The 27,953-nt window shown below is 30.2% G+C and overlaps 9 protein-coding genes across 9 annotated transcripts; 1 reads left to right on the top strand and 8 right to left on the bottom strand.

The window, feature by feature from the left end:
- Window positions 1-75: 75 nt before the first annotated feature.
- OCT59_020063 (uncharacterized protein) lies at window positions 76-300 on the bottom strand (the record flags this gene model as incomplete). Its single annotated transcript, XM_066148918.1, has 1 exon — window positions 76-300. The coding sequence occupies one exon, from the start codon at window positions 298-300 to the stop codon at window positions 76-78; it is 225 nt and encodes a 74-aa protein (XP_065989878.1).
- Window positions 301-336: 36 nt separating this feature from the next.
- On the bottom strand, window positions 337-549 carry OCT59_020062 (uncharacterized protein; the record flags this gene model as incomplete). Its single annotated transcript, XM_066148917.1, has 1 exon — window positions 337-549. One exon carries the CDS (start codon window positions 547-549, stop codon window positions 337-339), a length of 213 nt encoding a protein of 70 aa, XP_065989877.1.
- A 2,759-nt stretch (window positions 550-3,308) lies between these two features.
- On the bottom strand, window positions 3,309-3,935 carry OCT59_020061 (uncharacterized protein; the record flags this gene model as incomplete). The annotated part of the gene is made up of 1 exon (XM_025332963.1): window positions 3,309-3,935. One exon carries the CDS (start codon window positions 3,933-3,935, stop codon window positions 3,309-3,311), a length of 627 nt encoding a protein of 208 aa, XP_025164733.1.
- A 1,230-nt stretch (window positions 3,936-5,165) lies between these two features.
- OCT59_020060 (uncharacterized protein) lies at window positions 5,166-7,287 on the bottom strand (the record flags this gene model as incomplete). The annotated part of the gene is made up of 3 exons (XM_025308726.2): window positions 5,166-6,589; window positions 6,653-6,691; window positions 6,948-7,287. The coding sequence occupies 3 exons, from the start codon at window positions 7,285-7,287 to the stop codon at window positions 5,166-5,168; spliced, it is 1,803 nt and encodes a 600-aa protein (XP_025164732.2).
- A 420-nt stretch (window positions 7,288-7,707) lies between these two features.
- On the bottom strand, window positions 7,708-8,070 carry OCT59_020059 (uncharacterized protein; the record flags this gene model as incomplete). The annotated part of the gene is made up of 1 exon (XM_025332962.1): window positions 7,708-8,070. One exon carries the CDS (start codon window positions 8,068-8,070, stop codon window positions 7,708-7,710), a length of 363 nt encoding a protein of 120 aa, XP_025164731.1.
- An 800-nt stretch (window positions 8,071-8,870) lies between these two features.
- On the bottom strand, window positions 8,871-9,922 carry OCT59_020058 (uncharacterized protein; the record flags this gene model as incomplete). Its single annotated transcript, XM_025330985.2, has 2 exons — window positions 8,871-9,128; window positions 9,194-9,922. 2 exons carry the CDS (start codon window positions 9,920-9,922, stop codon window positions 8,871-8,873), a joined length of 987 nt encoding a protein of 328 aa, XP_025164730.2.
- A 5,817-nt stretch (window positions 9,923-15,739) lies between these two features.
- On the bottom strand, window positions 15,740-17,868 carry OCT59_020057 (uncharacterized protein; the record flags this gene model as incomplete). The annotated part of the gene is made up of 5 exons (XM_025334372.2): window positions 15,740-16,187; window positions 16,251-16,509; window positions 16,570-17,482; window positions 17,601-17,612; window positions 17,691-17,868. The coding sequence occupies 5 exons, from the start codon at window positions 17,866-17,868 to the stop codon at window positions 15,849-15,851; spliced, it is 1,701 nt and encodes a 566-aa protein (XP_025164728.2). The 3' UTR covers window positions 15,740-15,848.
- Window positions 17,869-18,297: 429 nt separating this feature from the next.
- On the bottom strand, window positions 18,298-18,840 carry OCT59_020056 (uncharacterized protein; the record flags this gene model as incomplete). Its single annotated transcript, XM_066148916.1, has 2 exons — window positions 18,298-18,677; window positions 18,765-18,840. The coding sequence occupies 2 exons, from the start codon at window positions 18,838-18,840 to the stop codon at window positions 18,298-18,300; spliced, it is 456 nt and encodes a 151-aa protein (XP_065989876.1).
- A 1,384-nt stretch (window positions 18,841-20,224) lies between these two features.
- On the top strand, window positions 20,225-21,116 carry OCT59_020055 (uncharacterized protein; the record flags this gene model as incomplete). The annotated part of the gene is made up of 5 exons (XM_066148915.1): window positions 20,225-20,242; window positions 20,330-20,360; window positions 20,426-20,605; window positions 20,669-20,792; window positions 20,879-21,116. 5 exons carry the CDS (start codon window positions 20,225-20,227, stop codon window positions 21,114-21,116), a joined length of 591 nt encoding a protein of 196 aa, XP_065989875.1.
- Window positions 21,117-27,953: the final 6,837 nt, after the last annotated feature.

Genomic DNA, 27,953 nt, shown 5'->3' with positions numbered 1-27,953 from the left:
AAATCGTAAACTTACGCAATTTTTCGCGCTATAAAATTTCCTGATGCAGCTCCTTTAACTTTTTCTTAATTTTCTTTACCTATATACTATTACATCAGAAACATCCTCGGGTTCTTCGTATCGATCGTACTTTATCTTTTCGTTTACGCGATACTCCTTTATGGCCTCAATGACTGTTTCTGGCGCAATGTTATCCCGTTTCAGAGGTTTGTTGGATGAAATATCTACTTTCTTTGCTGCTATTTCCCCATTCGCCGAATCTGAGTCCATATCATTTTCTACTCGCCATTTCTTGATCATGTCCACTATTATCTCCTCGGTTATTAGGGTACGGTTTTAATATTTACTGGCTGCCATTTTTTCTAACTCCATGTATATTCTATCAGGAGGTGTCTGCGGTGTAGAAATATTTGCGCTGATGGTATCGTAGCAGGCCCTTTCATCTTTTCCCTTTCTTTCTCTGTTTCTTTTCCGTTTCTGTATATTGTCTTGAAATTCTGCACCTTCTGCACTATCATCCTTCATTGAAGCTTTCACTGCTGTTTTCATACTTTGTAAATCGATAAATTACACTATGATCTTCCAGTTTTTCGTTATTTTAATGATTTTGATGAAAATTGTAATGTATCTTGTTAGAGTTTTTTTGTGACATCCTATTCACTCCCCCTTGCTTCCTTCATTTCTTTATCTGTTAGGTCTCTGACCAGCTGCCACTTGTCGCGTTCTTGTCTCACCTAGAGTCCAACTTCAACGTTATATTACCTTAGGAAATATTTGCTAATACAGATTCTGAAAGTGCCCTTTTGACGAGCTTTTTCAAAGTTGTTATTCAGCAGAATTTGTGCACTTACGTTGAATTGCTACTTCACTTGAATAAATTATTAAAAATTAAAAAAAATTAAAAAAAAAACTCCCTGCTAAATCAAAGTCTGAATGGCTATTTCTTAAAATAAAAAATATTAAAAATATAAGAATAACTAGATAAACCCACTCAAAGAAATCTGCCAAATTTACCTTTAAAGTTCAATTTTTATTCTGCGTTTTTTTCCCAAACTTTTTTAATACTCGTTCTTTTTTTATACTTTTATGATTTTTTTTCTGCAAGGTTTCAGAATTCATTATTTTTTTTGTACAGATTCCGATTTTTCCTTTAAATATTGGAGATAGATGAACTTTTTAATAGAATAAAAATATTAAAAATAAAATAAGAATAAATACGTATGCCTCTACAAAGATTAGCCATGAAAAAAAAAAGATCTGGATAACCTCTATTTAAAAGAAACCGCCAAATTTTACCTTCAAAATCCGAATGGAAGAACTTTTTTCTAATATTAAAAATGAAAAATAATAAAAGAACTGAAACTTATTCCAAAGATCTGTGAAGAGAAGTGAACTGTTTTTTAGAATAAAACCCTCGTCAAATTATCTTTAAAGAACATAAAATATTAAAAATAAAATTAATAAAAAGAAAAAAAAAACTAAAGAACAAAAACAAACCTTCGCAAAAAGAAATCTACTTCAAAGATTAAGGCAAAACTGTTTAAACGGTTTTCTAGAATAAAAATATTTAAATTTATTAAAAAAAGCATTAGAAATATCCCTGCTCAAAAGAAACCTTCTGAAACTTATTTTTAAAGTCCGCATGGGGAGGAACGAAAGTATTAAAAATAAATAAGTATAAAAAAAAAAAAATTTTTTTTTATATAAAAATATGATCAGCTCCATTTGGTTCCCGGTTCGGATTAGGATCGGCTTATTAAAAAAAACTGAACTGAACTGAAAACTAGGACCCCGAAAAATACATATAAAGGTCATATGTAAGTTTGCTTAACCATATTAGTAAAATTTCCAAAAGTCATAAAATTTCATTTGCATAGATTTTGAGATTTTTTAAAAGGTTATATATATAGTTTGCGTAATAACAATCATTTTTATATATGTTGTATATTTTAATTTGCGTAGTCAATGGTATTTTTTAATAAAATATATATATATATATAATTCCAGCAGTCTTCTACTAATTAGCAGCATAACGCCTTGGAATTCCAGCGATTTTCTACTAATTAGCAGCATAACGCCTTGGAATTCCGGCAATTTTCTACTAATTAGCAGCATAATGCCTTGGAATTCCCTAATAAACAGCATTACGCATAGTATAATACATAAATTTTTGAAAATACGTAATTGACGGCTAATCTGATTGATAATAAATAATTTTTTTTTTAATTTTTTGACTTTTAACAGACTGTTTTATTAAAAGAAAAAAATAAAATAATTTTTTTTTGGTCTGTAACAAACCGTTTTATTCAATAAAAATTTTTTTTTGGCCTTTACTGTTATATTTTTTTAACAACAGGCCATTTTATTAAATAAAAAATATTTGGTTTAGAATGTTATTAATATTCCTTTTTATTATTTTTCTTTAAAAGCAACTTCTTAAATCTAAAATTTATTATTTTAGATACCAATATCTTGGAAAAATATGAGTTAAGAGAAAAGAATAGTCAATTTTTTTGGGAATATTACCATACTAATATTCCTTTTACTTTTTTCTTAGGAACTTGGAATTCAGATTGGAACTCCAATGCTTACTGTAAGTAAAGAATTTTTTAGCTTTATTTTGTTTATTTTAGAAGTATTATTAACATTTCTATTGTTTTTTCTATTAGAAATGGTTTTTAGATTAAAACTAAACTGAAATTTTTAGTAAGTTGAGAATAGGGTAAAATTTTTTTTGTTTTATATGTGAAAGTAGTATTAATATTTTTTTTCTTTAGAAATAGGATTTTCTTTTAGAAATGATTTTATAAATTATATTGACTTTTCTTTAACTTTAAAATGTTATCAATATTCTAAGTTTTTATTATAATTTATAAAAAAATAATTAACAATCTTTTGTTTTAGTGTTAATACTTGAATTATCAAATAATTAAATATAGTAGTATAAATAAATACGTCAGTACAAATTAATTTATGCAATTTGGCATTATGCTAGCAATTACAAATCAATTATACTGGAAGTATATTTTAAATACAACTAATTAAATTAAAAAAAAGCCATGATTTCATTTTTTTAATATACAAATATCATAAAAAAAATTTGCTTATTCTAATATAAATTATAAAGTCAGAAGTCAACTTTACATATTGATCTTAGTAAAAATATTTGCTTATTTTAAGGCAAAATTTTGCCGATCATCTCTGACTTTTATATGTATTTTTCGGGATCCTTGAAAACTGAACCAAAAATTTCAGATTAAATTTTTTAAAACTGAAACTGAATTTTCGATTCAGATTTGGCTTGGTTTTCAGATTGAACCAGAACCATTCAGAGCTTTACTTTTAACAAAGTTTACGTTGCCATTGTTATAATATTTATTAATACGGTAATATTTAGGATTCGATAGCCACTTTAACATATAAGACCAATCACCATCATATGTAATGATTCTATAGTTTTGCTGATGTAATACTATAAAAGCAACTATATATGCTATATTACCTAATCGATTATGTAACTGATCACTCTTCTTTTCTACCCACTCATGTGGAACATGACCATCATGATATAGATTATTCAGAAAAAATTCAGGTAAATCTTTAGCTAGAATTTTTCGATCAATATACCATACATATGGATCATAAATATCTCTTTTACCACGAGGAGATAGAAACTTCTTCTTGTCAGGAGTACCATCATTCCTCACCATATTCCAAACTTGTTTTGCCCATGTTTCAGGTCTCAACTTGAAAGCTCTACAAGTCCGTTGGATAACTTTTGCACTATCAATTAAACGATTGACATATCTTTTCCTATTTTTATATTTATATGCATAACTAAATTTAGCCCAGCATTTACTGAATATAAAACCAAATGTTTGATAAATCTTTTCAATCTTATCATCACTTAGTTCTGATGATACTCTTTTTTTCATATTTTCTGTATAGAATTAGAATATGCAATATGCCTTTTGACTGTTTTAGCAATACATTTCTTCAGATGATCATTGCCACATTTGATGGTATTTTCACGAATAATTACTGAGGAGTCACATACAGTGCAATAAATATTAAATGAACATCTCCCAGCTTTAAATTCCCCATCTTTATATGATCTTTCAATCATTTGAATAAATCTATTCTTGGAGAAGTATTTTGGGTTATATTCAAGAAGTTTCTTAAATGGATAATAAACACGAGAACACTACATTTCTGGTGTTTTACCACTATACCTATATTGCAGATTGTTTAGCGTTTGCACCACTACAGGATTTAAACCAGAATAGAAGCTAGTTTTAACCATTTTGCAGGTATAGTGAAATTATAGCAAATTATAGTGATTTATAGCGTTTATAGCGATTTTAAAGACTTATATAGCAATTTATAGCAAGTATATTATAATAAAATATCGTATTCATTTTTATTTGATTGTTTGGGTGATTTGATTCAATTAAATTAGATCCGATCACCATGGATGGCTAAATTATAAATTTTGTATTACATGTGATCTTCCTAAATCCCTGCGCACTTTCATAGCGTTAAGTGATTTCTAGATCATAGGATGATTGGCTAATTTTACTATTCCGATAATTTCATAACAGCAAGGGCTTTTTCTATCCCCTATACCTATGCCTTTATTTTGCTAATCTTCTGGCACAGTTGATCTGAAAAATTTGGCAGGTGATACATTTCATGCATAGCGCTTTCAACCAATTTTACTAAACGATCATGCATGCAGATTATATAGCTATTCATTTCGCAAAAAAATAAATTATGAATAAGTTATACAGATTATTAAGTTTATGCATAAATACATGATATACTGTTTTATGGCCGTTGCACATACAATCATTGTTCAAATCTATATATCAAAACTCAAAATAGTCGATTTTTAGTGAATCACTGGTTTGTATCTTAATTATATTATATATTATATTAGTATCATGTTCACATGGTACACATTTCATTAATTGATTGGTATATAAACTATAGTTAAACACTTATTAATATGTAAACATGCTGATTTTTGACATATAATTATTTTGATATACAGTGTAGTAAATTTTTTGTCATGAAAAAAAGAAAATACTTTCTAATAGATTCATTGCCTTAGATTAGAACATCATCATTCAATCTCTGCGGCTAACTCTTCATTACAATACTTCTCAGTAGCAGGTGGACATTTCTTTGACTTCGGTAATGAGTATTTTTTTGACTTCGGTAGTGGGCATTTCTTTGACTTCATTCAAGTACTTTCTTTTCAACACATCTAACCAATATATATCGTGTTCCTTCTTTAATACCTTATTATCTTCAGCTCCAGTTGGCCAGTTAATATCTGCATTCATAAAAGCTGGATAGAGATCCTTATTATCCTCACCAGCCCAGTCAAAATCTACCAACATTCCATGGTACTCATCTTCATTTTTGATAACCAAGATGTTAGAATCACGAAGATCAGCAAAAACAATACCATTCTTGTGTAGAAGATCTACAGCTTCTTCAATGTCTTTGATAATTCTTTTATATTCAGAGCCTTTCAAATCACAACAATCACATAGTTTTTGGCCATCAACATATTCCATAATTATCATATGCATCGTGTGAGCCGATGATACACATAGCAGTCTTGGTGCTTTTCCAATACTATGACACAATTCGTGTGCTTTCTTGTTGTAACTATGTGTAAACTTAATAACAATTGTGAGACGATCTTCACCTTGTGTTTCAGCCTTCCAAAGAAGCTTGTGTGGATTATCAAAAAGTTTTTCTTTGTAATCGAAGTTAATTTCATGGAATTTGCGAATGAAAGGAAAAAACCGTTGATGATCTACAGTATTCAATACGAAAGATGGCAGTGCGTTATAATATTTCTTCAGTCTTTCACATCCCAAACTCAAGGCTTTAAAGAGTCGCGCAATTTTATTCAAATGAATTCGATCATTAGTAAAGATGAGAGGTTCAAAGCTTGTTAGAGGTTCAACAAGTGGTTTCTCAACATAAACAGCTCCTAATATACAAATCCAAGGTCCAGCTAAGCCTATAATGAAGCATGGCAAATTACACACTTTGAGCAATTTTTGATTCTTTTCTTGGGTATAAAACTTTGCATAGGAAGCAGCCGCCTGGGTAGTTGGATCACATTTACCAGTCCCAATTTCATTTTTTATCTTAATGAGGAGGTATAATATACTATATGAATGAAAATCTAATTCCAAGGTTCCATCATTTGAACTTTTATCATCAAGCACAAGTACCTTTACATCTTTGGCAAGTAATTTACAAATTAATTCATGAAACTCTTTCTGACGTAATTTCTCATTCAGATAGAATTTTGCCATAGTATTAATACATTCTAGGGTCCATTGATTATGTTCTTTATCGATAATTAAACCTTCATTGTTAAAATCTGACTTGAACTTAAAAAAAACAGGGTCATATAATATCAATGGCATGCTGACATAACTAGAAGGGCGATGAATGAGAATATCCTGAGTATTTTTTTGTTGAGATTTATATAAATTATCGATTTGAGCGAAAGATGATAGGGAAGGATAATGTCGAATTTTCTTCACGTTTATATTCTGCTCTATTAGAGATTAAAAAATATTAGTTAAGACAACAAACTCTGCAGAAACAAGCTAATGCTAACCTTCCTCGTAATTTCGCTTAGAAGAAGATCCCATAGAAACTAGCAATATTAAAGACAAAATAGCAGTATAAGTTCAGTCTAAGTTCAGGCAAAGACCACTTGCGTTGTTATGACTCACTTACCACTAGCACCTGGTTGCCGCGAATATGTTTTTAGGCGGGTTTGACGATAAGAAGCAGGAAAGAAAAGCATAAGAATAAGTAAGTACTTAGTATTATTGGTGAATATAACATGGTGTGGGCAAGAAAAGGCGAAAAAATTGAGCTATATCACGTTGACTAAATTTTTGACTCACCAATGGCAACAATAGGAAGTTGCACTAGAATGTGTAGGTTTGTGTTAGCTGGTTGTGTACTAAAATGATCACTAATTTTTTGTAAGTTGTTATTCATTTCCAGACTAACACTAAATTCACCAGTTTTAAGCCTCGCAATGACATCCTCGTCTCTGGTACTTCCAAGGGGGATATCGACTCTAAACAATTTAAGATCTCTCACTGATACGCTTTCACCAATATCATTCTTAATAGTTTTTTTAAGGGCACCAATATTCTTATTAATATCAATATCGACCGGTAAAGTTTTTTCATAAGGATCTTCTCCAACAACTAAGAAGTTTAGTGTTACAGAAGTCATGACAGTTCGTTTTTATACTTGGAAAAAATTGTAGTATAAATGGCTATGTAAGAAAATTGATTATCGTGAACAGTCTATATAAGAGATTAATGTCGTACAGATCGATGACTCATCATTTGATCAGTTTACGCAAACAGACTTCTAAAAAGTACTAGAAACTAAATCGTGCCGAGGTGATAAGAATGAATGGTATGAGTGATGAAAAAAAGAAATACAAATGCAAAATTAGCTCTATGCTATGATTGCGAACTTGAATTTATTGCTTGAAGTGTTGCAGGTAAGACAATATTCCAACTTATCTTGAGAATAAAACTTCGCTAATTCAGGATTATAAGGGAGCCGATTCCTATTTTCGCAGTACTATGAGCCATGTAACCCATAATCCCTATGTTTTCTATTGCAAATAGGACATGGTGAGCTCTACGGCTGAAGTGATGTAAAATCATAATTATCAATCCCTCTGAAATTATTTCCGAATTTCAAGTATGGGAAGTACTCTAAGACGGATTTGATAATTAATTCTGGATCAAGTTTGGCTTCAAAAGTAATAGACCCTTTTTCTTCACATTGCTCAGAAGAAGATAAATAGGATACTTTATTTTCTGGCTTCGAATTTATGAGAAGGCGATCTTCTGATAATTGCCATGGCTCATGCCCAGTTTCTTTTTTATATTTTTTGTATAAATTAGACCAGATCTTATCCGTCAAAACACTTGGTAACCCACTTAATTTGGCATGCCAATCCAGATATTTGGAGGTTAGTATTTTATCAGTCTTAGACATATCTTAATTTTATATGATTGCGAGTCAATTTAAATCCCTTTTTTCTCTTTCTCTTTAGTTCAAAAAAAGATTAAAATTCCCAAATAGTAAGCTGTCTAATATCTCTTATCATATTTCCAAAAAATAGTTAGATCATCTTCCACAAGCAGTGATGGATAATGACCAGGTCATATTGAAATTTTTAAATGACTGTGATCATATGTACTTATGAAGGATCGGAAAAACTACTAATAAAGGTTACCGGTTTTCTTGGTTCAAACCCATATTTAATTTTCAAAAAGGTCACTGTAAAAATAATTAATAAAAGTCACGTGTTGGTTCGCAAGAATAAGAAAATTTGAGTGAAGATCTTTCCTTTTTCTGTTTTTGGAGCGGAAACATGTGAATAAATAGCCAATTGACCAATCATAAGATGGTTCGCATTCATATGATTTTCTGATTTTTTTCCGGTGACCTTTATATATAGTTTTTCTGGTCCTACTTATGACCGGTGGTCATATACCTATTGGTCATAGTTATATAATTATAATGTCATTGGTTAATGATCACATGATCTATATAACTATCTTATAATTATAAGTTTATAGATAATTTCTGGCAGATTTAACCAATTTTATTATATAAATACCATGATTTAATTGGTTAATAATTTATAACTATAGTCATATGATCTTACAAATTCAAAATGACCAAATGACCTATGACTAGTCATATAGGTCATAGTGGTCATTTTAGGTCATAGTCCAACACTGCCCACAAGGGGAGGGGTAATGAGACTATGCAGTTATCTCAATTTTACGTTATTCACATTTAATAAAGTAAGATCCAGATTTATACATACCATTTATACCTTCCTCATCATCATAATCTAACTTGCATAATGGGCATAATGTCTCATCATTAATTCCATAACAATCAAAATCTTCACTACTAAATTCTCTATATAAATTAGGATATTGATCCAATGTCTTGTTGTGAAAATAGAAGCGGTCATGGACTAGAGTTTCGGGTTGAGGAATAGGTGCACCACCTTTATCTTGGCATCCAATTTTTTCGAGCTGGAGGAATCACCTGAAGAATTGGAGATATGAGTTAATGGAATAGATGCAGTTGGAATGTTTACCTCAGCCTGCGCTGCTAAAACTAAGGGTTTTGCTTGCTCCTCTAATACATTATCCTGATCAATCAAAATATCCTCTTCGAAATTGATAATAGTGCCATTCCAATCATCTGGTAATTCAGTGTTTAGATTCTTGAAGAAATAATCAACAATAGTTTGAATTTGACTATCAGATAATTCCGATATAGAATTCACACTATACGTTGTGATATACTTAATTTTATCAATTCCTATTTTCTCAAATAATTTGTATATGTCTCTTGCTTTCTGAGTTTGTTTTAGTAATGTATTACGTTTAGTACCAGGACGAAGGAGTTTAATAAGATTGTCATAAATCATACCTTTCACTTTCTTCTCACCAATTTTATACTTAGTCATAAACTTTGTGATCTTTTTATTGAATTCTACAATATAGGAACACCAACATAATAATTCTTTTTGGTTAGCTAGAATTGCTTCATCTTTCACATCCCATGCTTTTTGGATTAAGCAGGCTAGATTTTGTAATATATTTGAGGGATTATTTATATCAGATTTTTCGTAACGGGCCGTCATAGAAATTTCAGTCATATGATTTTTCTCAGGTACCGAAGTGGCTGTAAAATCAAACACATCTTGTACAATATTCTCTGCTTTCCTCTTCTTATGTGATTGAGATTTTTTGTCCTTTATTACAGAAGAGGTGGTTTCATTTGAAACACCCGCCAGATAAGTCCTGGGTAGCTGATTCATGTAACAATTTCTTTTTCCTATTCTTCTGCCTAAACCCATCACTAATGCTTTTCTTAAATGTCTCATCTAAGAAAGTGTCCATTAACTCGATGTCCACGTTATCAGCTACACGCTGGTCTATTACAAGATCAGGTATATTATTCAAAGTGAAGCGTCTCTCGGGCTTAGCTAAAGATATATATTGTTCAACAGAGCATGAGTTCTGCACATTAGTAACATGCTGGGGTTGCTGAGGCCTCATGAGATTGGAAGAATCGAAATCATATCTTAATTTGGCTAATTCGGCTTTAAGCTTAGCATTTTCAGCTGAAATATCGCACTATTTTTCTCCAATTCTTTGATTCTAACCTTGTGTTTGGCATTCTCAGCATCACGCCTGACATTCTTCTCAATAATCCATTTCAATTTCGCATTCTCATTCTTAAGCTCAGTATTCTCGCCCTTAAGCTCGTCTTTTTTAGCTTCAAGGTTGGCAATGCATTGTTCCAATAATTCAAGGTTTGACAACATGATTGATAATACTTTTATAGAAGATATGTAATATTTAAAAGTTTGTTAGTATATATTTAATTCTGCTAAAAAATTTGAGTGACGGGCTGTCACGGAAAATTGCCAAGAAAAATTTTATTAATAAGGGTTTACTAAAGTAAACGACCATCATACAAATAGGCATCATATGATAAACTTATTTGTTGTCTCTTTCTTTTGAGGCGACGATATATTTTAAATATGAAAATGAGTATGAATAATAGACAGAGGAAAGAAATGTCTTGTAATTGGTTGTTGGTTGGAAAGACCTATTTCTGTGAAAAATCAGCACAGGATCAATATTGTGCATCTCACGCATTCAAAATATGAAAGGGCGTAATAATCCTACAACCATATAAAGGATGTAGACGAGGCACTAAATCAAGCGTTTGGCTTTGTGTCCAATACGGACAAGGTAAGGAAAGAGCATACATATATTATAAAAAGAAGAATATGGGAGGAAATGAGTAATTAAATATACCATTTTCATAAGTATTAATCATTTCATAAATGCTAATTTTAACAATCTATATGCAAGAATCAGACATACATAGAATAGTACTTAATTTATTAACTGGTTGATAAATCAGTCTGAATGGAAAGCTATTCCAGAAGTTGATTTTCGAAGGTTACAGATATGCTAATAGACTAATTTTTAATGGCATAAAAATTTAAAATAAAAGTAATGAATTATAAAAGTAAATTACAATAGTTTATATATTGTGTAATTTTAATTTTTAGGGGTACATAAGACACGTCACATTTTTTTTGCATTTTGTATACGCGTTCGTGTAAAGAAAAAAATTATATAATGAACTAAAATCTCTAGGGGAGGGTGGTTGTGGATGAAAGGTGGGAAATTTTAAGGGTATTACGTATCATGTGATTTTTTTATATATATCATTTGGCAAATTGTTTTTGTTTACATCTTATATATATCATATGTTATAAATAACTAATCATGATACCAATACCCAATAAAATTTAAGTTTGCCTATTCGCAAAAACATATATTCCTATTTGTAACTTCATATGAAGATTTTAAAGACTTTTTAAAAAAAATAAATCTTTTAAAGTTGGCAAATAAAATTCAGGAGCGTGGCTTTCTAACCATATAAATCTTATCCTTTTATGTTAAATATTACAGAAATCTATATTGTACAGAAATTTGGTTTACTATTGCTAATTTGCTATATAAATTTGCCATATTGATAAATATAAAATCTCATGTAATACATAATACCCTTGAGTTTTTTTCAAAAAATTTATATTAAATTAGCATAATATCTTTAATAATTAGATGATTTTATGCATAATTTACATATAAACTTTTTTACAAAAAAAAAAATTTATTATTATTTTTTTTGATATTATTTACCCCTTAAAATTGAAATTACAGTCACATATTTCCTAAAATCTGAAATTCAAAATCCAAAATATAATTCTGGCTGAAATTAACATAATTCACTTAAATATAGAATTTCAGCCAAAAATCATAATTTCAGCCAAAATGGAAATGCAGTTTATTCCTTTTTTGGAGGTCGTCTAAAGTTGTACAGTGCATACAACTTAGTCCCAGCAATTAAATTTGATGAAATTTAAATCACTACTATTCATTCAAAAAAAAAGATAAACATAAAGTATAAACGTACAATGATAAACCAGATTAAGCTTAATAAAACTATGTTTTTAAATTTCCTGTAAAGTATTTTTTAATAAAGTAGTAGCAATTCAAAGTTGAAATATTTTACTATTAAATTAAATATTTGGCCATTTTATTCTGACCAGAATTACATGTAATTCTGGCCAAAATTACTTTCATTTAATTATTAACTATGTAAATTTGGCTAGAATTAAGAATTATAATTTAAATTAAATAAATTTGACCAATAAAATTATAGGATTAGTATTATATAATGTAAAAAATTTGGCCGCTTAAAAATTTTTTTGTTGGGACTAGGTTGTGTGCACTGTATTCGATCACGTGACTTGTAAAAATTTATTTTTACAAATAAAACTTTTTCAACAATATATAAAACTTTTAAATTACACATAATATATGTATTTTAGCCTGCTGTATAAGTTTACTTAGTGCGCAACATGGGGTTTTGAACACCGTTTTTGACTTATTTGAATTTTTTCATTTTCATCATTTATTTTTAGATATGATTGGTAAAGATTATTCATTCATATGTAAAGTCAAAAACAGTGTTTAAAACCAGCTTTTTTTCACTAAGTAAACTTGTAAAGCAGGCCAAAATACACTTATTCTATAACTTTTATACTTACATTAATCTTAGTTCATAAAAAAATAGCTTATTTATAAAATGTCAAGTCACATGATTGAACACGGCTTTAGATGACCCCTTTTTTGGCAATAGCCATTCCACAAAAATTGATTTTGGTGGGGAACGGCACTGGAATTTTGTGTAACATGACTTTCCTTTTTAGGATATTTGTTAATTTCTGCTAAAATTAAGTGCATAATTCTGGCTGAAATTAAATACTTAATTTCGAAATTACAGCATTACTGATTAGTTACGGTATTAAGATCTAATTACAGTATTACAACCTAATTACAGCATTACAACTTTGGCTTTTTAATGTAAATAGGTTGCAACTAAAGCTCTGAATGGGTCGGTTTGGTCCGGATTATAGATGGTTCGGATTAGAGCCAAAATCTGTAAGAACCGAACTGAAAAACTGGCGGGTCAGTTCAGGTTAATCCGATTTTTATAAAAATGCGAAAAATCGAATAGCCGGCCATCTAGTGATCATACAAAGTCGAGCCATATATCATTGGATTCGTCTTGATGAGACGCGTCGAATGGCGGTAAGATCATGTCTCTAGCATCGATAAATCACACGTTAACCCACGCTAAATGATTTATAAATAATTGGAATTAGCAAGCTATCTATCAGTGCTAGAGACATGATCTTAGCACCATTTGACGCGTCTCAGTGAGATGAATCCAATGAATATTAATTCGTTCATGTACGACCACTAGATGGCAAATAATATCAAGTTTCGCATTTTTTTAAAATTTTCGAGCATTAAAAATTAAAAATTCCGATACATGAATTTATTCGTCATCCAATGGTTGTACAAATATGAAATAGGACTCATTGGATTTGTCTCAATGAGATGAGTTGAATGGTGGTGAGATCATATCTCGAGTATCAATGGATCGTAAATTAATTCACGCTAAATGATTTATAAAAAATTGGCATTAGCAAGCTATCTATCAATGCTAGAGACCACCATTCGACTCATCTTATTGAGACAAATCTAATGAGTCCTATTTCATATTTGTACAACTATTGGATGATGAATAAATTCATGTATCGGAATTTTTAATTTTTAACGCTCAAAAATTTTAAAAAAATGCGAAACTTGATATTATTTGCCATCCAGTGGTCGTACATAAACGAATTCATATTCATTGGATTCATCTCACTGAGACACGTCAAATGGTGCTAAGATCATGTCTCTAGTACTGATAGATAGCTTGCTAATTCCAATTATTTATAAATCATTTAGCGTGGGTTAACGTGTGATCTATCGATGCTAGAGACATAATCTTACCGCCATTCGACACGTCTCGTCGAGACAAATCCAATGATATATGGCTCGACTTTGTACGATCACTAGATGACTGGCTATTCGATTTTTTGCATTTTTATAAAAAATCGGATTAAACCGAATTGAACCGCCAGTTTTTCGGTTCTAATACCTGAACTGAACCAAACCGAATTTTGAGCCAGTTTCAGATCGGTTTCCCGGTTTAGCCCGAACTGTTCAGAGCTTTAGTTGCAACCTATTACATACGACACTGTGTCTTAATATTACAGTTACAGCTAACATCTTTATCTGTATTATCATATACAATATATAAATGTCACAATTATCTTCCATTTTTTCTTTAATTATATTGTTTTAAATGGAACAAATTTCTTTAATATCAAATTCAAAAGAATTAAAATTATTCCTATCTTCAGTGAAATGAAATTTTGATTTTAACAAAATTGTTATACCATGTATTGCAATTGACTATAATTATTTTTTTTAAGCAGATTTATAGTTGATTCACTAAGTTTACAACTAAGAAATTTTTGGTTGATATAAGATCCACCACAAGAATCTCCAGTTTGTTCAGTAATTTCACTAAGTTTACTATCTTGTAATAATCTACAGGTTGTTTCACCTTCACAATCAATCATCATAAATAGATATTAAGTAAAGTAGTACTGTATAGTAATACAAATTTAGACGGACATTAATATTAGTACGTACGAATGCTTTAAAAATTTTCAAATTTTCATACATGTTTGTTTTTTAATATATTAAAAAATATAAATATATCAATTATATCCTTTGAAGATAAGCTTATAAATTTCTATTTCTTTAATAATATTCTATAATAATAAAATTGACTTGTTAAAAATAAAACCAAATTTTTTATTGATTTATTTAATAATTACTACAAATTCTTTATTATACTTTATTTTATATATAAATTAATACAATTATATTTAGCATTAGCATTTACAAATTACAAAATATAATTTTTGGTAGAATGTGATGCATTATTAGCAAATTACAAATTACAAAAAAATATAGTACAAATTAACATTTACAAATCACAAATTAACGAAGTCAAACCTAAATCACAAATTAGTATTATAAGGTCAAACCCAAGCTCATTTTTAGTTGCTGATTTTTCAATTCAATGGCCACTGCTTCTGCTGTCTCTCTTCTAAGCTTAATTTGACGTTCTAATAAATTTTCTTTCTTCTAGTTCAATATTTGATAGAGATTCATTTATTGGTTGGATTTGTGGACAAACTTTCCAAATTTTCGACCTGCACTTCATTAGATACCATTCCCACTATTGCTTCACTTGCAACTTGATCATGATGGATTCTTTTTTCTTTAGAAGCAGCTTTTCTTTTATAAGTATTTTTGGTTTCAGATTTTTTATTAGATCTTGTAGCTAAATTAATTAATTATAACTGATAATAATAATTACCTTTACGATTTGATTCAATTTGCTATCTTTTAAATGTTTAAGATTTTAAGTGTTTTCATTTTTACTTTGGGAAAGATCGTTTTCAAATGTAGCACAATCTATACTTTGGTTCTTTTGAAAAAATAGAAGTTCTTTTCGATTATGAGTAATTAATATGTCGCACAAACTGATCTAGCACGTCACGAATATAGACTGTCATTACTGAATAATCTGTAATAAAATTCATGTATTTATTTATTAGTAGTTATGCTAATGATTTAATATTTTAATATAGCGGAAGTTGGATGTGTTTTTATTTACATATACAGTATTAATTATTACATATATTTTCACTACAAAGACATTAATAATAATATTACAAATAATATCTATTCAAGTTCATTTATCCAATCTCCGAAAATTTCAATAATTTCTTCAATCGATATGTTTCTTTTTTCAAGATCACTACCATATGGAAAAATAATGTCGCGAAATTTTAATAAATATTCGTGAAATTCACCATAAGCATACTTGACCAAGTGCCTTCCAAATTCAAACGGGCAGATCATCACATTATATTTTATTGCGACACTTGTTGACAAATCCGAATGCTTTCGCCAGCGCACGATTCCATCACAAGCTATGTACATGAATACATAGAACAAGGATTCGATTTCATCATTAACCGAATATGTGTGAGGAACTCCAGATTCAAAACAGTTCAAAACCTAAATTTGAAATGGTATGAAATTACATATATTATTGCACAAATAATAAGTGGATAAACATACCGGAAGAGAAGAAAATAGATAAGTTCCGGTCAATGGAGCATTAACTAAGTCAGAAGTATTCGATGCTACACCCCAATCGATAAGATAGCCTCTTTGATTTTTGTATACGATATTTAAATATGAAACATCACGATGATAAATGTGATGTTCATGAGAAAACTTTAAAGCTTTCATAACATCCCGCAAAGCCTTTAAAGTCCCTTTCACACCGTGCTTTTTGGCTTCGAGATGTACACCAGCCGGTGTCGTCACAATGAACCTACATGAAAATGATCAATTAAAATACTTTTGATGATTTCACATGAAAATCAGAACATACATTCTGCCATCTGAAAGTAATCCTTTGTTAATGACTTGGGGAATGTACTCGCAGTCTTTAAGAATCTCAAGCATCTTCAGCTCATTATTGAGATCCATAGAGGCCTTAAGAACGGCTTTTTTTGAATTTATAAAGCCGGAGAAAACAAGTGATCCTCGTCCGTTATCTGCTTGTCGAAGAACGTTTTCATAGGTAAAGCCTGAAGTACCGACCAACGCTTCATGATCTTTGGGTGGAGAGTAGCCGAGCTGATGTTGATTCGAACTCAACATGTTTAGTAGCATTTGCATTCCTGTTGTCTGTTTGGTAAAACTGAGTTCCAATAAGCCCGAACGTTTAAGTTTAAGTTCGGAATTAGCGTATATGAACTCTATAAGGTTATCACAACAAACAGCGCCGATAATAAAGCGTCGTCCACGTTGCATTCGGAAAACGGTTTGAAAACGGTCTACGAGCTGTCCGATTGCCTCGTGATATAAGGTAGTGTTTTTTAGCGATTGTTTGATCTCGATTCCAGATATAAGATGAGCCCACAAAACTTGTGATCCATCAATGATAGAAATATCAATCTTTCCAATAGGGTCCTTTAGCCAGTTTGAAGTTGACGTATCAATGATATTGCATTTAATTCGTCCCTTTAAAGAGTTGAAGAACTTTATGAATTTTTTCTGCACTTCATCTTCGTTCTTACAATACTGCGGTAAACTCGTTGTATCTAAACTATCGAGTGATATTGGTGTTTCGCTTTTCAAAAAAGAGAAGATTTCGTTAAGGGTAGGGCTTGCAGTATTTAAGACATTCTTTCCAACTTCATGCGTAACTGTGACAGTAAACTTAGTTTTGTAAAGCTCATTCTCGAGAAGTCGAACCTTCTTCTTGACCTCGGTTATTTCTTCTAGGGACCGTTTTAAGACTACAAGAAAAAATTTTGTTTAAGGATATCAACGCAGGAAAGAAAAAAGAAGATTGACGCCTATCAAGGTTAGCGCGTCACGTTCGAGTTGACCAATCATTACGACGCAAAGGCTTACCTTGATGTTCATCTAAATCCACGGCATGTGATAAAGAACAAAAAAAAGGTTAGACATTGCGTATAACGGCAGATATTTTATCTAACATACCAGGTATAGTTTCAAGGAAACTCTCTAAAAATCTCGTTTTAGCATCATTGTTTTTGTTTGTGAGGGCAAAAAGTAACCTTTCTTCTTTTTCGGGATTATTAATTAGGTTAATTTGTATCTTGTGAGTTTCAGCTTCTCCGAGATTAAGACTATCTATTATTTCGTAAATATTGGACATATTGTCGTTTTGATTTAGAGGAATTAAGATAGAATGAAATACGATTTTTATGGAGAGGTTTATAAATTTATTGACTTTATTGATTTGGAATAATAAGCTTCATTAATTATGTAATTATGTGAACGCGTTGTATTAAACTATTAAACTTCACTGATTATTAATTGATAACGCGTTTTATAAATCAGTACTCCGAAGTATGTAACATCGGTTAATCTGTAATTATTTTCTGACCAATATCTAAAAATTTGAATCATCGTGAAATATTTTGATTATACACGAATTGCATAGCAGTGTATTACTGCGGAGAAGAATAAATGACGTTTTACTGTGCACGATATCTAAGCCACCCACGGGACTCGAAAAAAAACTTATAGGATAGTCCGGTACTAAAGTATGCGATAATTCCCTAGGCGGTTATAATAGGACTCATCATTGGGGACCCTCTCCTTTCGTATCTTCCGTCACGATAGTAATATCCTCTATCGCGTTCTCATCTCCAGAATTACTATCGGGATCAAGAGTCATCATTACATGAATTGGAGTCGCCATCGTGCGTATTATCTGGTCCTGGCCGAAGGCGTTGAAGCAAAGGGTATTTACCTTAGCTGGTGTGGGCTTAGTTGATGCATTTACTTCAGACTTTTTAGAGACCTCTTCAATCGATTCATTCGTCCCTTCTTTAAAATAAACTGTATCATCCGAGGTGTTACTAAAATTATCATCTGAGTCATGAATTGAAGTAGTAGCTACGGTCTCGAAGATTTCGTCTACACTACTCTGATCAGTGATTGTCTTCGAATTGACTTGTTCTATAATATAATCGATTTGGGGATTAGTGAACCTTGAAATACTATCAGCACTGCAAGTGACCCGCTGAGCCATATGCCGCCCTATACCTTTAATCTTTTTCAGAGTTACAGGATCATATTCATATCCAAATAACTTATTAACTTTTCTTGCCTTACAGGTCATTACACGTAAATACCCATCGGACGGAATTGCCAGTAAGGTACGGCTTCATTTCGTTATAGATCTGCTTTCTTGCGGTCTGATCTGTAAGTTTCTTATTTTCTAACCAGAGCTCCTCGACCTTATCTTCGAACCTTTCGGAGAAGCGACCCCAAGATGAAATCTCCGTTCGCTTTGCTATGATAGTTTTTTTTCTTGTAACAACCGATTGGCAGAATAAATCGGCAAGTCTCTTAATACTTATCGATCCAGGAATTAGGAGAAAACTTTATAGGTTCCTGAAGTTGACTGTCGGACGAGAGTAGTTCTTCCAACAAACTTTGTGCGAATTCGGTTACTATACTTGAGGAAGCCAAGTTTTGTGATGATTGTTTCATAGACGATTCCGTCTTATCTTTAACGGAATCAATCTGGGATAATAGGTGTTTACCTGTAGTAAACTGCGACCCCGATTTATCTTGATCGCTAATAGTTTTTATATCACATGATACTTTCGAATCTATCGCAATGGCATTTTGAGTATGATCTTCTATTTCACGAGGTGATTCCGAGGAAGTACATGCAGGGTCAGGCGCTACATCTTGGATACCCGTCTCACGCTGAATTTTTTCTCCTTATTGCATCGCCTAATATTATCAGCAACACTTTTCTTATGTGCATCATCCAAGAATTTATCTATATCTTTCTCCTCCGACGACTTCTCCTCAATCACGCTCGTGGATGAGAAATTGAAATTAGATGAATCTTTATCAGAAGAATTATTTCCTTTTGGAAGTCCCAGAGGGACCGACTCATTTAGCATCTGTCTCTGCTCTACTATCGTAAATCTATCTCTAAGCTCAGCAGTTTCCATCTTATTTTTCTCTAGCTCCTCGATTCTAGCCTTGAGCTCAACATTCTCAGCTTTGTATTTGGCGGTCTCTTCTATAACCCGCTTTAGAAGCTCAGAATTCTTAGCCTCGAGTTCAGCTTTCTCAGCCTCAAGCTCGGTAATGCGCTGTCTCAATGAATCTATTTCGGACTGCATGCCTGTGTAATATTATAATATTGTTGTTTATGCTTGATATACAGTCTGCCCTTTTTATAGCGAATTTTGATATAACGAATAACACGATATAGCGGATCTTTAGCGTGGTACAGATTTTGACATATGAAAAAAACCTTGTCAAACCGAACCTTACTAATTAAATTTCGTACAACGTTTAACGAAATAAAGTGTGTGAACATGCTTATATAAAATGATCCTTTTTATAACGGATTTTTTTTATAACGGATTTTTTCTGATTTTTTTATGATTATACCGAAGAATTATTTTTTATAACGAATTTTTTTGAATTTTTATGAATATACCGAAGAATTTTTGCGAAATGAATCTTACTATAAAGGCATGAAACATTTTCTCAATGTAGTAACCACACATCATAAAATTAATTTATAATGGTTACTGTCCTACAAATTGACAAATTTACTGATCTTTTCTTACAATGCAAAGTTTTCGCATATATCCTTAAGAAGATTAGATGGTTTCTTGTATTTTTAATATTTGTGCTATTTGCCTCTGCTCATTCATTAATGGTTCTCTTGTCAGATACCTTAACTGATAATGGAGCCAATACATTTACGGGCTTTTATCAATCACTTAAAAATAGCTGGTCAATGCTTCTAAATAATTATAGTTCTCTGGAACCATGGACAAATAATTACCTGCTAGATATCTTCATGATTGTTTTCTCATTAAGCACAGCAATCGTACTGTTTAATATTTTAAGTATGTAATAAAAATTTTCTTTCATTGTTTTTAACAACATCTAACATTTTTTTTCGTTAATAGTCGCGATTATAAGCGATAGTTACAAAATAACATGTAAGAAAGCGCACACAATATGGGTTATGGAGTTGGTGGAATTAATGGCAGAATTTGAACTGTGTGACAAGATCATGCCAATGTTTAGAATGTATGTACGAATGAATGCACTTACTTATACACTTTCAATTTAATGGTATCATTAATATCAGAAGTTATTAATCAATCTGCCTACAGTCCTTCACCTACTACGGTTATTTATAGAGCCTCCGCTGAAGATGTTGATGAGTGGGCTACTAAGCTTGAAAAAGAAAAAATTCTGATTCCATGGGAGGATGATTATGAGTTCAAAATAGCCAAAAGTAAGCTTGAGGAGGTTGTTAACAAGCTTGAAGTGATTAATGATAAGCTCGAAAATGGGGAGAAAATTTTGAGTGAAATATCAAAAAAAATAAAAGAAATGAAAAAAAGATAGCCACAATGAATGAAACAGTGGGAAAAATAATAGATAAATCGGAATCATAAAAAATGCAATTTAACAATAAGACTGGTCATTATTTATTTATGTATTAATAACTAAATTATATTATTTATTCATTTTAACATAATAAATTATCATTTCCTACATGTAATTAACTTTTGTAACATCAATGTATAAGTACTCTATTTTCAAGGATACTTTATAAAGAAACAACTTATTTCGTATTACCCTCTGACCTATAAGATATGCACCACTTCAAAAGTGCAATTATTTCAGTTTTTTCAGATAACGATCGATTTCTTAATTCACGTAAAACATCTTGAAAAGATAATACTTCTATAAGTCTTGTATTCTTCGCTTTTTTGAAAAAAGGCCCACAGTGTTCTAACAATCAGAACTTTTTTAATGAATGCTTCCGTTTTTGGATCAGGAATTCGAACATCAGATATTGGAAGGATCCCTTGTGTTGATAGAATCGGCAAATTTTGCTTCAAACAATAAAAAAATTGTTTTTTGATGATTATACCAGCAGGTTCTTTTGGCGTACTTTATTAAACGTGAAATGTCCTAGAACATGTGCAACAGGACCCAGAAATATATATAAAAGGGTCAGGTTTGAGTTTGCATATTTTGAACTAAAAAAATCATGAAAATCTTTCCTTTTTAGATAAGTTTTGATAATTCCAGTCAGAATTTTATTTCCTATTATAGTAACCGACTGACATTATCATAATTCTGGGTCCTGCTGCAACTAATGAATAATATTCAAAATTTATTAAATAGTCTTGAAAAACAAAAATTCAAGAAAATAATGAAATCAATATGAATTTGGTAAAAAGATAAATTGATACAGGAATTGAATATCAAGTTATTTTTTTTTATTTTATTTTAGTTTTTTTTTTGTATACTATATTATTTTGGAAAAGGTTTTAATAAAATCTGTGTAAACCTATAAAATTTTCCAAATTTCAGTCAAAAGTTGCCCACACCTGTCTAAAATAAAATGCATCTGTCATCCCAGTTGATCTGCCATTTAAAATAAGCTGCACCTGTCACGTTCAAGCACACCTGCAGTTTTTAGGTGCATATATGCTAAGGTTGCTTGCCGAAACCTAGAGGTTTAGACAAGATGGCGTTTCGCCAAAAAGTGAAATTCTGCCAAAACTTTATTAAAGTTATATTAAAAAACTGGCAAAACTTTGGAGAAAGGCGAAACTGCCGAAACTTATTATAAATGCTGAAACTGCCAAAACTCTGCCGAAACTATAATAAATCTATAGTAAAATTTTGACAAAACTACACAGGTCGAAAAGTGAAAAATCAGGCACCAATCGGTTACCAATCAGGTAGCTGATTGGTACCTAATTGGTGGCCGATTGGTGCCTGATTGGCATTTTCGCTATAGTTGTAGCCGAAATTAATTTCGTAATAAGGAATTACGTATTTCTTAATTGCTGTAAATATTTCGGAATATTCGTCCAATTTTACGAAATACGTAATTAATTACGAAATACGTAAATAATTACGGAAATGCGTAAATAATTACGGAAATATGTAATTAATTACGAATTTTGCATAGTAGTTTTACTTACACAGGTAAACTGATAGTCAACTTGCATGATCGATAATCGGAAGCATCTGAAAATTAACTGATTTTTGCTATAAATCTATTTATTGATTAAAATCACAGTCCTTCCTATCAACAAATTTCCGAATCTCCATTGTCACAGCTTTCAATATTATCAATGATTTTATGGATTAAATGGCTTTTAAAACAAGCCCAGAACCTGTTTTAAATTTCAAAAATTTTGTTATACAAGTTTCAGGCCGGTTATATAGGTTTTCGAAGGTAAAACTTCGAATTTTTTATAATTTTTAATGAAACGTTAATAAAACGTTTATTGACGTTTCGTTTTTTTTTTTAGTTGGTTTCTTCAAACTCCTTTGTAAGTATTTTTTTTTAATTTAATTTGTTTCTTTTAGCGAAGGTCACTAACATTCGTTTCCTTCCATTTTTTAGACGGTCTGAACAGGCGCATGGAAATTTCGGTAAGGGTATTTATTATTTTACCTTAGTTATTTATTTTAACAGAACATTTACTAAGTTCTGATATTTCTTTTTTTAGACGGCCGAATTTTCGAGTCTTTGGGCAAGGATATTTGAACGGATGTGAGTTCTTTTTAAAGAATTCTTTAATAATGAAATGATTATTAATTGTTTCGTTTATTTTCTTTTTTGTAGACGATCAATATTTCGGGATACTTGACTAGGTGAGGGTTTTTTTTTAAAATAATTTATATTTCTTTTGTTAACAAAATGATTACTAATTGTTTCGTTTATTTTATTTTTTTTTTGTAGGCAATCGGTACTTCAGGATACTTGATTTCATGGTAATTGATGAGGGGATTCTTTGAATATTCTTTAACGAAACAATTTAATACTAATTGTTTCTTTTTTTCGTCTTTATAGACGATCAGTATTCGGGATATTTGAGCGAGTCAGGTTCATTTTTTTTGATTCATTTCTTTATTAACGAAATGATTACTAATTATTTCATGTTTTTTGTAGACAACTGGTATTCGCGATATTTGGATGGGTAAGGGATTTTCAAGATATTATAACTGAGATCCAAATTAAATATTCATTTATTTGAGATCAATATATTTGATAAATTATAGAATACTTTCACTACCGGTATAGATCCTTGAACTTAATTTGAATTATTATTTCTTTCCAAACTTTGCTCCTTCCTTTATAAAGCTGTCAACAATTTCAAATACTCTTCCCATCCCATCATTCCGACTTTTTAGAAAACATCAATGTATTGTATTGAACCATCCCGTTTTGACCAATCAAGCATTTGTGATCTTTACCGTACAGCAGTGCCTCCTATTCCCTTCAAAAAATAACCTGAAATTTTACTTGGTAAATTTTGTGACCAAATTAGTAATGTGAATAAAATATCAAAGCATCAGTATTATCCGGCTAATGAAACAAATCAAACAATTACCAATTATTTCAGTTTTCTTTTTTTGTAAGCGATCGGTACTTCAGGATATTTGAGCAAATAAAGGGTACTTAAATTAAATAAAACCTAATTATTATTGTATAAGATTATTTCTTATTTATTTTGGTATTGTTTCAGTTGTTTTCGTGTGGTTTTTTTTTATAATTGATCGATAATCACCTGATTACACTAATTCAAAAATGGCGTTAAATATTAATATCTAAATTAAGAAATTTATTAACACCAATAAAAATTCGTCTTACCATAAATACATATTTCATGAACAAAGAATACAAAGAATAAATTTTGTGAATAACTGTTTAAAACATTTTAAAAGGTAAAATGACAGCTGAACAAGCAGCAGAGGACCCCGAAAAATACATATGGAAGTCATAAATGATCGGCAAGATTTTGGCCTAAAATAAGCAACTTTTCAGGGCCAGAATTATGATAATGCTAACCAGTATCAAAACGGACAATAAAATTTAGACCAGCACTATCTAAAAAAGGCAAGATTTTCATGAAAATTTAGGTTCTTTTTAAGCAAACTTAAATGTGACCTTTTTATGTATTTTTTGGAGTCCTAGCAGCAGCAGAACTTTTAGCGCCAAATACCGATGATAAAGATGATACAAATGATGCAGAGATATCTAAAAAGAGGAAGCCGGGAAGACCGAAAAATGATGTTTGGACCTTTTTATAGAAATTGGCGCACGAGTTCAAGGTCATTGTGGTGCTAAGTGTAAAGTATGTGGTTGGGAAAAAAAGGCTAATGCAAAAACGGATGAACTTGAGACTCATATTGGTCTTCGGTGTATTAAAGTTGATTATCAAATCAAAGAAAAATACATGAACATTATTCGAAATCGAGGAAATTTAGGTCATTCAAATGATTCAATCAATGATAATGAAAGATCCTCAAAAAAAATAAAGAGCAATTATGATAATCAACAACGAATTGACGAACATTATGATTCACTTAAAATAGCTAATTCAAAAGTACAAATGGCCAATCAGGCTCTTATAAAATTATTTGTTTGTTGCGGAATACCATTTCATTTAGTACAACATCCATTTTTCGTAGATTTTATTAAGATATTATGCCCAGCATATTCACTTCCTTCACGGCAACAATTGTCTGCAAATATGCTTAATTCGGAAATATCACATATCCAAATAAAAATCAATGGGATACTTGAAAATGAAACTTGTTTGACGTTGGGTATTTATATTTAATATATAAATTATTATTTAAATAATATTAAAAAAATTACTTAATATTTAATATTTAATTTTATATAATAATAAAGGGTTAGATGGTTGGACGTCACCAGTAGGACAATCATTCTACGCATTCATCATTTTCACTAAAAGTGGAAAAGAATTTATTCATTCAATTCAAAATCTTTCTAAAGAATCGCATACCAGTCAATATATTGCCAAAAAAATAATTGAAGTAATTGAATCAGTGGGCGCAGAAAAATTTTCTGCGGTCGTATCTGATAATGCATCTTCTATGGTTAAAGCAAAAAAACTCGTTAATGAAAAATATGAAAATATAATGCCAATTCGTTGCATTGATCATCAAATTAATTTAATTACCACTGATATATGTAAATTGCCTTTCGCAGAAAATCTTTTAAAAAAATGCATAAAGATTGTCAGATTCTTTAAAACTTCTCACAAAGCTGGAGAGACTTTGCGTACAGAAATATTGGAAAATATGGTAAAAGGCGGAGGGTTGAAATCATATGTGAAAACACGTTAGTCTACAGCGTTTGATTGTGCAAATTCTGTTTTATCTTGTGAAACCATTTTAAAAAATGTAAGTATTAAGTACTAATTTTACTTTATCAAATAAATTAATTTATTTATTTTTATTATTTATTAATTATTACTAATTTTAATTGTATTATAATGAACAGATTGCAGTACAAGATGCTGATACGTTAAACAATAATATTAAAAAAATTATTTCTAATCGGCATTTTTATGTTGATTTAGAAGAATTGGTATCAATTATTGAACCAATTAAAAAAGCATTAAAATGTCTTGAATTCAAATCTACCACCTTGGCCGATTGTTTTATTGAAATAATTAAGCTTTATGCTGCTATTAAAGATTTACCTGAAACACGTCAAATATCATTTCGTAAAGAATGCATTGAAATTTTTAATAAGCGTTAGAAGCAATTTGATATTGAATTATATATGCTTGCATTTACAGTCCCCGGCGAAAAGAATGGCGGTGCGAGTATCATTTGTTATTTTGGATATGAGATCAGAATTTTCCTATTTAAATTAAAACTTGTAAATGTCCAATGGATTTTTAGAATACTATTTTAAAAAGCAATAAAAAAAAATGAAAATTTATTATTGTTTTTACACCTATTTTACCTTCTAAAAAACCAAGAAGTTATAAATTTAATAGAAATCGGAGCATAATAATTTGCTATGAATTTTTTTAAAATGCTCAAAATCCTACATAATAATAAATTCCAATTTTTTTTTAAAAAAAACCACTTACTTTTAACTGCCAAATATTATAATTGCATTTAGTTATATCACATTATCACAGAGAAATACTACTAATAATTTTTTTGAATTTGGTATGAAAGTTTGAAATAAAAAGTTTAAACTTCTCTTTTAAATGAACCAAAGCTTGTATTGAAACAAAATTTCAACTATTAGATTTCTTGCAATTACGAGATTTAAATAATGGTCTTTTATTATATTATTGAGCTTTTATATTGCTTTTAGAAATGATTATCTTTATACAACATAAAAATTCATAATACTGCAGCTATTATACTTGAACTATCACATTACACAGATGCTACACAGTAATTTTGAGACCACCATTCAAACCACATAGTCAAGAGGAATCCAATGGTGGTAAATTTGTCTCAATCTGACCTCTGGATGGCGAGAAAGTTAAGAAAATATTAAAATATCATAACAAAATAACGCTGGTTAAGAGTGCGAATAGTATGCAATAATAAATTAAAGCATTTATTGACACGGGAAGATGATCATATCAAATGTTATTTAAATAATGAAATATATGTATTTTCTGTTCCTCTTTCAGAAAATAAAAAAATATTTCACATTTTACTATAGATTACATTCGTGATATCAAAAAAACTGACCGCCATTCTTTTCGCCGGGGTCTGTATATTACATCCAAAATATCGCAGCAATTAAATTTTTTTTTTTAATGAATTGATTTTTTTAAAAAATGTTTAATAATAAACTAATCAACTTTTTTTTAACTATTTATATTTTATTTATATTAAGGTGAGGGAATGAAAACAAGCACTTTTCGCAAAGTAATTGAATATGGCATTCGAGAAATATGGCTTAAAATGGGTGGAGAAAAAAATTCTAGTCAGATTTTGATTGGTCAGTTTTCAAATTACAGAAATAGAAAAGCTCCATATGATCATCAATTTATTGATGAAATATATACAGTTCAAAGTTGGTGGAGTATGACATATGAAGAAAATGATGAAAAAAATTACATTCAAGATTTAGCTTTTAAAATTTTTTCAATAAGGCCGCATAATGCTGGTTGTGAACAAATTTTTTCAGTATTAGGATGGATGATGAATAAACGAAGAATCAGGTAGTTAATCATAATTTTGAATTATATAAATTCCATATAACTAATAATAATTTAATAATTTTTAAAGATTAGGAATTGATCGTATACAAAATATGGCAAAATTACATGCCTATTATATTACCAATGCAAAAGCGGCATTAAAATATGTATACCAAGATTTGCAAGAAGAAAAATTTTATGAGGAAATTGAAAAAAATTT

The sequence above is a fragment of the Rhizophagus irregularis genome, chromosome 3 (assembly GCF_026210795.1).
Source record: "Rhizophagus irregularis chromosome 3, complete sequence".
Lineage (NCBI taxonomy): Eukaryota > Fungi > Glomeromycota > Glomeromycetes > Glomerales > Glomeraceae > Rhizophagus > Rhizophagus irregularis.
This window is presented reverse-complemented; position numbering and strand designations above follow the sequence as displayed.